The following is a 10280-nucleotide window of genomic DNA, read 5'->3' on the forward strand; positions in this document are numbered from 1 at the left end:
TAGAGGAAAAAAACAGACAAGTTTAATATATGATAAAAAGAACTTTATTTGCAAATAATGGAATGACACTACATTGGACAAACAACACGAGAATCAAAACAGATATCACACGAAGTTGGAAGTGCAGATGATACTATAATGAACTACTCATTGGAATTTCCATAATTTATTCTCAATTGTTAACCAACACCAAGGTGATGCTGCTCACAGCATGGCAACTTCAGACTGCTACGGTAACTCTGGTCCCTTGAGAACAATCTGCAAGACAAAGCACATACGCGTTCATTTCAATCGCTGGTTTGCTTAAGTCATGTCTTTCTTGTTATTTAAGGGAAGGGCAATTTTGTTGAAATTGACCCCTATAGGTTTGATTTCCGAGGACTAAGCATTTACATCAGTGATTAATCTGCTTCTTGAGTTATTTTCAGACTGCACACATGCAGAAAGGCTTATTCTGTTGTACCACACCCTATCCCCACCACACTTGATGAAACATACCTAAAATCCTCTATTATCATGAAGCTTAACACTAATTGTACAACATTATCTTTTCGTCATGTGACCCTCAAATAGGAGAGAAAGAGTGAAATAAACGATCAGCCACGGTTAGCAAGTTACACAAGCTGCAGCAATATCAACATTTCCTATTTAAATGGAAGCTATACATGATATCCAAACAGTGTGTATGAGGTTAGCGGTAAACCTAGTAAGCAAACCTACAATAAGCCATCACTATATATTATTCAGTGATATATTACATATTACAAGACATCACAATATCTGTGACTTGAGAACAAAATATGAACTAAAATTGGTAGAAAATTTAACTATTTAGTCAACAGATTATGAATTGTTTGGACCAAATTTTAGTTTGATAAAGCATCTAAGCTTTGTTACTTCATATAATAATATGTACAAGAGCGCAATCAGTCATGTCAAACAGCCATTAAATGCAAAAGGCCAAACTGTCTCCAGTAAAGGATGAATGTGGGACTGCATGAGTATAGCAAGAGAACGCATATTGTTGCCAGTTTATTGATTTGGCGCATAATTCAGCTGCACGTATTCATCCCACTCATAAACAGCATTATTATATTCTTACCCTTCATTAATTTCTTAATCCTCTTAACCACTACAATGAACTCAAATGAAGTTGCCATTACCTTGGTCTTGCTGCTGTCCTGCTCTTCTTCTAAAATGAAGCTGCAACTGCACAAGGGATTTCCTTCAAAATACTAAATCTTCACACTGTGCAGCTTTGACTGTCACAGATTTTGCATTTTCTTCATTATACATGAAGAAACCGTAATGAGTTCATTTTGAGCACCTTAGGTTTACAGTTGAAGACATGATTCCCCTAAACAACCTTGGCTATAAGACCTATTTGAGATCTTGAAGGGGGCAGACATGGATAGATATGTGCAAAGCATAATATGATGAAAGATTATGTCTCATATTATCATGAAGTTGGCCAAGAATCACTGAAAAGTTGGGAGTTACTCACAGATCAGGAGGCTCTAAAGCTCTTCATGTTCATGAAGATCTGAATCCAGGTTCGCAGGTTCCTGGCAGACAGCAGGGGTGATGAACTCCATCAGGTACTCACAGCGACTGGGCTCAGAGGTAGATGTCACAACTGTCTCCTTTCCACATGTTAACTTAACCTGAAAGTGACAGAATGTCTATTTTGGTGCTGTGTCCAATAGGAAGCAGCTGTGCAATGAAAAATTATAATAGAAAAAGATCAAGGGAGGGCTGACTGTCCGAGACTCACCGTGGTGGACCTGTTGGGGCCTTGCCAGCACCCGGTTCCATGCTCATACTTCATCACAGAATAGATATTATCCTCAGGGCCTGCCCATTTCCCCCATGTTCTGCAGGAAGCAAATGGTGAAAAACACAGGTTGAGTCAAGTTTGAAGCAATAACTAAGAAATGTAAACATAACACAGATATTTTCTTACCCTAAATTAGTTTCTGATCCACCATACTTGGGCTTCTGGGATACTCTGTTAAACGGACAGAGCCTGTAAATGTACCTGAAAGAAAAAAATGCATTTAAGACCTTCAGAAATAGGAACTTATATCAGATAAATACAAATCTTTTTCCAACGTCACAGCATGCACATACTCGCTTGTAGTCAACTCGTAACACTGGCTGTAGAGGTAGCCAAATTCAGCACTGGGTCCAAAGTCGAAGGAGATTTCCTTTTCAAGGTTCCTGCAAACAAATCCCAAATCCAAAATGCATTGTTTTTTGGTTTTTTTTTTTTTTTGTATTTACAGTCATCAGCTAATAACACACTGACTGTGCAACAAAATCATTTACCACAGCTGTTAAAAGTTAGACTGTTGTTGTGGTAACAAAGCTCTGATTGCATTATTGGCAAAGAACCTTCTTCATATTCAGGCTGAGCACTTACTTGATCTGATCATCCACTTCCCGGAGCGCTCTCTCAGCCTCATCAAACTCATCCCTGGCTTTCTGAGCAGCTGGAATCAGAAAGCACAGACTTAAAATACAATCTCATAAATTTAATCCAAACATAGACAGAGATACAGCAAAGTCATCTTATTGAAGTCTTTATGAAAGATAGAAGTAACAAACCTGTCATATAAAAGCAGTTTTTATTCAATAAATCTCTTTGTTCTGCAATAGAAAGTTTATTACCGAACAGAATGACCGACGTGTTTCAAATATGAACATTAAAATTCAAAGTAATAGGCATGCTACCATACTTGCAGTAATTTTTTGTGTATAAAAATCATGTAATTTTTTTTACAGTGTGTTCAATTACTCATTGCTCAGGACGAGCTGAGTCATTTGGTTTTCAGACACACACACACACTTACCATCAATAAGGTTCTGCGTTTCTTGGTCATAGGGTGGCATAGTCCCCTCATCATCGTCATCCTTCTTTTCTTGAGTCCGTGCCGTAGGAGGGACCTGCACATCAATCACAGAATAAAGTGACTCACTGAAACAAATTTGAGAACTGTCCAACCAAGTGTGATAAAGAAACTCAGTGGTCTTACTTTATAGTCACTCTCATCCTGATCATCGTCTTCATCGTCTTCATCCTCCTCCTCTTCCTCCTCTGGGATGTCATCTTCAGGGTACTGGTCAGAGTCGTTATCAGAGACAGGTGTTTCCTCCTGTGCGGTCTCCACTGGTGCTGGGATGTCTGCGTTGGACTGATGAAAAAAAAGTCACAAATTTTGAGGAGTGGAAGCTTTTTTACGTGGAGTTCACAAAATGAATTTGCAGGTTCTTACCTCTGACAGGTATTTTTCTTTAATGTTATTCCAAACAGCCCCGAATGCTGCTAGGTCCACTTTGTCGACACCACCCATCAGCACCTACACAAACCAAAGATGATGTTTACATTTTCAATCATTCAGTTCCTTACGTTGCATTGCAGCTTTGAAAATACTTGCATTTAACGATTATTACATTTGAACAGAATTGTTTTAGAAGACCAGTACAAAACGAAAAAAAATTACCTGAGCCTCTGCTTCAGTGAATGAACTGTCAGAATCTGGGTCGAGCTCAGAATGGGACATAAGCTCAGCCACTGAAACACTGGAAAACATAAAAAAATATTGCAGTTAGAGTAAAAATCCTTTATTTTTACAACGTAGACAATGAGGCCTATGACAAAAACACTGAATCAATGTCACACTAATGATGAACAAGGTGTGTATATGAAAGGCACGATGCGTAAATCATTTTATTTTAAAGAGTAAAAATTTGTCTACAGACATTTTTGTTCAGAAAGCACACTAATCCCTGTGGCATATCATCATCCAACATTTTGGATTCCAATAAATAAATGACAACAAATGCAGCACAAAGACATACTTCAGGTCCCTTTTGTTCTCTTTACTATTTGATTGAACTTAAAGCTGTCCCTGCTAAGCTTCACTACATTGTATGCTTTCTCTCATTATGGGTGCTAATAATTCGAGAGGGTGCCAATACTCACAAGCCATCTGCATCATCATCCAGTTCAAGAAACACCTCATTCATTTTAGCCTTGTCTTTCTCCATGCGAGCGATAGCTTTTTGCTCTGAAACAAAAAAAAACGCTTTACTTTTCGCCAAGTTATCAGTTTTTCTGCTAACATACATATTTGTAAACAGTGTTTAAGAATTTCAGTTTAGTCAGATGAAGTCAGAAACTTGCATGACTAAATTTTTCTTTCCATTACTAGTTTATATGGCATCCTGGCAACATAGTCTAGCACCTAAAATGTTTGTTTAAATAAGACACTATACAATATGTAATGTTATGCTCTTTACAAACAGTAGATGGTGATATACTTTCAAATCCTAATTTACCTTCCCAGGCCTGCATGTGGCGCTCTTTAGCTTCTTTCTCTGGCTGCTCTGCAGTCTCCTTTACTGTTCTCAGAGCCTCCACCTTCGATTCCAGATCCTTCTTACTGCTCTGAACTTCTGAAAGTTTAAGCTGTTGAGACACATTAAAATAATAAATTAAACCAAAAATGATCCAAGCAATACCTGAAAACAACATTCGATTTGGCAAACGATGCCTTTCCATCTACAAAAATTACGGCAAATAAAAAAATAACACTATGAGAAGCAGCCACAACAAAACACACAGAAAGCTACTTTAACAAATTACACAACAGTGTGTCACCAATGACTTTACTGAAACCTTATAGAGCCCTGTTGTCTTTTGTTACTTTATTCTTTACAGGAGAATTCAGATAGTTAATATTTAGTTTCTGGATTTGCATCCGTGTGCTTAAGAAAAATCAAGGCAGCAAAGTCAGATAGGCATTGTCAAGGATCTCTCCAGAAGTGTCAGAGTCTCTATGGAAAATCAGTTTTCACAAAGTAGTAATGATTATGCACAAAAAATGAAAAATGTTTTTCACACCTTCTTGTCCTCTAAACCACTTTTGGCCTCATGGATAAGTTGCTGTTTCAGCTGAAAGCCCTCCTTCGCAATTTCTGCCATCTTCAGCAGGCTCTCTCTCTCTTTGCGCCCCAAGTCCCTAAAAGTCACACATTACATAAAAAATTCGTCACAAACAAGATATTTAACATTCTCTTTACTCTCAGTGTTTATTAGAGCTGAACACTTTGACACGATTTGAAATAATGCAATTACTAAATCAAAAAGGCCAAAATTACGGATATATGTCATGCAAACCCAAAGTACGATTACATCAGTGGTTTTACAATTTCATGCTGTCATCCTTGTGTGACCAGAACGCTTTTGATTGATAAATCTGTTACGCAGAAAATAGTGGACTGCAGCTTGACTTGAAAAACAAGTTTCACAAAACAAATTGCAGCCTAAATATGAGGGCTCCTAGCACACACACACAAATATACATAAATACGCACGCACGCACGCACACACACACACACACACATATATATACATACATATATATATATATATATATATATATATATATATATATATATATATATATATATATATATATATATATATATATATATATATATATATATATATATATATATATATATATATATATATATATATATGTGTGTGTATATATATATATATATATACATATATACATATATACATATATACATATATATATATATACATATATACATACACACACACACACACACACACATATATATATATATATATACACATGTATGTATATATATATATACATACATACATATACACACACGCGCGCACACACACACACACACACAAAATAGAGCTATAATTCAAATATAATTCAAAACAATTTCCACCTGCAGGTGTTCTGGCAGGAAGCGCCACTGTTGTACTCATCTGTTGTGTCACAGCAGTCTACAGAGGAAACACAAATGTTAAAACATAATCCTGGCCACACAAGACACTTGGAAAGAAATAGTCACAACAGATTAAAATTCATACCACAGATTCCATCATTGATACGAGAAGAAGGGATGAAGGCTGGTCGGAAACCTGCATTGGTGCAGTGGAAGCTGCCATTGGGACAAGCAGCAGTGCCTGAAAATATATATATTATTAAATGTACAAAACAGCTCTGTGATATTGTAAAGCCCTGGCAACATACTGACTAAAGCCCCTTTTAGACATGCATTCCTTTCCATCAATCTAGTGCTTTATCACTTTCACTACAGCATATATCTGATCTGCATACAGCCATATTTACAGATAGACGCACAAACAACATACTTCAAGCTGTGTGAAATTATTTGTGGAGTATTTTTTTCAACATTTAGCATTGACACTGGTCTAAAAACATCCCAGAGCGTGGAAATGGCAGTTTGTATGAACATATCAGCAGAAGTTTAATTTGCAGGAGTCGTTGCTCTGAATTTGTTTATAAATTCCGCGACAGCAGCAGGATCCACAAGAGCATTTCTAAAGTGAAAGAGTTGGACACATTTACACGCTTGGAATAACAGCAGTGACTTAATCAGTTACTTATAATTAGCAACTATCTAACAGCAAGTTACACTATGCACTTTGCCTCTCATCAGATGGGTGATTTGTCACACACACAGGGTCCGTTTAAAAGCTGCAGTTAAATCATTTGGAAAATTAGAGCTGTCCTCCAGTTGAGTCCTGAGCTCCATCCTCCATAATGCTGGGAAAGTTGTACTTAGATTATCATCTGACATGGGCAACAAATACAGTGCTTCGGAAACTAAAAAGCAATTTGGGTTGTTAGTTATTTGGACAGGTTGATAAACTTCTAGCTATTAATTTCGATTTGGTTTTGTTGTATACTACAACATACATCCCTTGCTGTACCCTTTAACGGTTTTAAAAGGCTAGGAATGTTACATATTCCATCTCGGAAAAGGACCTACATTGGCCTCTCCATTTATCAGAAAAATATTAATTTAGTTCATTGCTCTATGGAAAAAATACTACTTGACAGTAGTGCAAAAGTCTCCAGTATGCAGAATATACACACCTGGCTCATCAGAACCGTCCTGACAGTCACAGTAGTCATCATTTACTCTGTCAAAAGGAATGGTGCGGGAGCCATCCAGGCAAGTAAAAGGTTTGTCCTCTTCATAGAACTGCCGTTCTGTTGAGGTTGAACACAGAACCCATGTAATATCAACACTATAGAAAACGGATTGTGAACTTTAACCCCAGTGCATATCACACAGATATACACATGGATGCATTTTAGCTGTACTTAAATTATAAATGCTTACTTGACAAGGGCACACCACGAGGACGGTGGACCTCCACCGCTGAGACCCCCACACTCAGCAGCAAAAGCAGCAGGTACTGACAGGACATTGTGACGGCTCACACTCGAAACGCCTATCAGTCGTACAAAATTTGCAGATTAATCACAAGTATGAGCGTACAATGCATCTGCAAATATTTTGACAACATATCCTACAGCACATCGAACTCAATACGACACTGCGTATCTATAGTTATTGTACGTTGGTCGAATGCGTAAAGCGACTTGTTGGTCGTTAGCAAGAGCTAATACAGTAATGCTAACTAGCAAATTCAGCTAACACTTTAGCTAAAAGCAAATTATGAATTAACATGCAAATACAACGTGTACGTATATTTTTACAATAGAGCTACGTTACCTCTATATCAAAAGTTTAACGAAGTAGCAAAAGATAAAATCAAACAAACTTTTACTTAATTTCCTCTTCGGGGAAGCTTATAGCGAAAGCTAACCTGTCAGTACACCTCCTAGTTCCGTATCAATTGAGCGCAGGCGCATAATCGATATGGAACCTCTGTCTTGTGTCGCTCTGATTGGACGACACTTTTCAAGACCGTCTGATTGGCGGAGAGCGCAGAGACACGTGATATTTGTCTGACGCACAGAATTCTGGGTATATTTGAAGCTGCAGCCATCTCATGCTGGAGTCTGCAAGAGAGAGTCATCAATGTTTTAACGTCCATGTAGATAAATGTTGGTGTAAACTTACATTATCTGTTAAAGGTACACTGCTGGTCAAAAGTTTTGGAACACCCCAATTTTTCCAGCTTTTTATTTAAATGCCAGTAGTTCAAGTCCAATGAATAGCTTGAAATGGTGCAAAGGTAAATGGTGAACTGCCAGAGGTTACAAAAAATATAAGGTTACCCAAAACTGAAAAATAATTTACATTTCAGAATTATACAAAAAGGCCTTTTTCAGGGAACAATAAATGGGTTAACAACTTAAAGTTGTTCTGCAGCAATGGAGGTTGATCAAGCCTTGAAAGTTGGTGCTACCAAATCCTACAGATGTCCCAGTGTCCTTTTCTTGATTACTTACAACCTCCTCTGCGTGAAAGTAGTGGTGGAACACACTGTGGCACCATACCCTCCAGAGCATTATTTGAACAGTATTGTGCTGCAGAATGTAGTGTGTTGCTATAAAAATGGTGAGAAAAAGACAATTAACAATAGAAGAGAGACAGACCATCATAACACTTAAAAATGTAAGTCTTTCCTACAGAGAAATTGCGAAGAAAGTCAAGGTGTCAGTGAATACAGTTTTCTTCACCATCAAAAGGCACTCTGAAGCTGAAAGAAACTCTGACAGGAAGAGGCCTGGAAGACCCAAAGCCACAACAGAATCAGAAGACAAGTTTCTGAGTCAACAGCTTGGTGATAGGCGGCTCGCAGGACAACACCTTCAAGCACAGCTTAATAGTGGTCATAGTAAGAACTCTCAGTTTCAACTGTGAAGAGAAGACTTGGAGTTGCAGGTTTGACAGGTCGAGTTGCAGCAAGAAAGTCCATTTGCTAAGATGTCAGAATAATAAAAAGAGGCTTGCCTGGGCCATGAAACACCGCCAATGGGCTACTGAAGACTGGAAGAAGGATTTATGAACTGATGAATCAAAATTTGAAACCTTTGGTTCATCACGCAGGATTTTTGTATGCCATCGAGTAGGAGAAAGGATGGTTCCTCAGTGTGTGACATCAACTGTCAAACATGGAAGAAGCATGATAGTCTGGGGCTGTTTTGTTGGATCCAGGGTCAGTGACTTGTACAGAGTGAGAGGAACCCTGAACCAAAACAGCTACCACAGCATTCTGCAGCACCATGTAGTATCCTCTGGTATGTTCCTAGTTGGTCAGGGGTTCATCCTACAGCAAGATAATGACCCAAAACATAAGTCCAAGCTATGCCAGAACTACCTTAGAAAAAACAAGATGGTAAGCTTGAAAACATGGAGTGGCAGCACAGTCTCCAGACTTAAACCCCATGGAGCTGGTTTGGGATGAACTGGACAGAAGAGTGAAAGCAAAGCAACCTACAAGCGCCACACATTTATTGGAACTTCTGCAACAGAGTTGGGAAGAACTTTCTGAAGAATATTTGATTTCCTTTGTGGAAAGAATGCCACAAGTGTGTTCAACTATTGTATCTGCCAAAGGTGGCTACTTTGATGAGTCAAAAGTTTAGAATACATTTTGGTTTCTAAATAGATTTTTTAAACTAATTTTTTAAATTTGTTCTATCTTTTCATTTCAGAGTACAATGAGACATGAACATGCATAGTTGCCACTAAAAAAACTGGAAAATTGGAGTGTTCTAAAACTTTTGACCAGTAGTGTATGTCTAAAATAGCCTCACTGTCTTAAACATCTATCCAAATACAATCTGCTAACGTCTATTTTAAATTAAATCATGTGAGCAAAAGTGCAAGATTTTCAGTATTAGATACATATACACTATAAAACAAGTGTAATTAAGTCAAATCAATTTATCTTTCCAGTTTACATAATGTAGAAGTGTCATTTCTTTTTCTCAATTCTAGGTAATTAAACCTAACTTATTATTGTTCTCAGACTACTTTAGAACTTAAAAACACATTTTAGTTTAAAATGATGTGTTAAATGGATGAGCAGCTGAGAGTTGATTAGACTTAATTCCATTAAGCTGATAAACACAAAAAGCATATAAGCTGACATCCTATAATGCATTGTTAAAGAGGTAGAACTACCCAGAGATGCTTTTTTTGTTTGTTTTGTATTTTTTTAGTTGTTGTGTTGCATTTCTATGTTCCTGACTGAACCTCAAGGTATTTACAGTGTAGATACATAGACACATGATGTCTATGTGGGTACTAACCTATACTAGGGCCTGTAAACCCGAGTGACACTTTTTATCATAGTCAGTCAATGATACAGTCTTGCAAGTCTTGCTACAGTTAGGAATAAGATGACAAGACCAGACCCTGAACCAACAACTTAACAGCATTAACAAAAACAGATTCTATCAAATCACCAAACAGTGCTGACAGCAAACATGACAGCA

The 10280-nt window shown here is 37.5% G+C and overlaps 1 protein-coding gene across 2 annotated transcripts; it reads right to left on the reverse strand.

Annotated features, from left to right (window-relative positions):
• Positions 1–28: 28 nt before the first annotated feature.
• Positions 29–7743, reverse strand: prkcsh (protein kinase C substrate 80K-H). Of its 2 annotated transcripts, none has more exons than XM_023279622.3 (18): positions 7603–7743; positions 7207–7318; positions 6957–7073; positions 5924–6019; positions 5779–5836; positions 4907–5024; positions 4342–4471; positions 3986–4070; positions 3504–3582; positions 3276–3359; positions 3036–3194; positions 2853–2946; positions 2423–2492; positions 2131–2220; positions 1964–2038; positions 1775–1874; positions 1505–1664; positions 29–258 (listed from the first exon to the last, which is right to left on the reverse strand). In XM_023279622.3, exons 2-17 carry the CDS (start codon positions 7292–7294, stop codon positions 1518–1520), a joined length of 1590 nt encoding a protein of 529 aa, XP_023135390.2. In that variant the 5' UTR covers positions 7295–7318; positions 7603–7743; the 3' UTR covers positions 29–258; positions 1505–1517. The 2 variants fall into 2 exon arrangements, with proteins under 2 accessions (XP_023135390.2, XP_023135391.2); XM_023279623.3 differs by having other exon boundaries at positions 7652–7696.
• Positions 7744–10280: the final 2537 nt, after the last annotated feature.

The sequence above is a fragment of the Amphiprion ocellaris genome, chromosome 19 (assembly GCF_022539595.1).
Source record: "Amphiprion ocellaris isolate individual 3 ecotype Okinawa chromosome 19, ASM2253959v1, whole genome shotgun sequence".
Taxonomy (NCBI): domain Eukaryota; kingdom Metazoa; phylum Chordata; class Actinopteri; family Pomacentridae; genus Amphiprion; species Amphiprion ocellaris.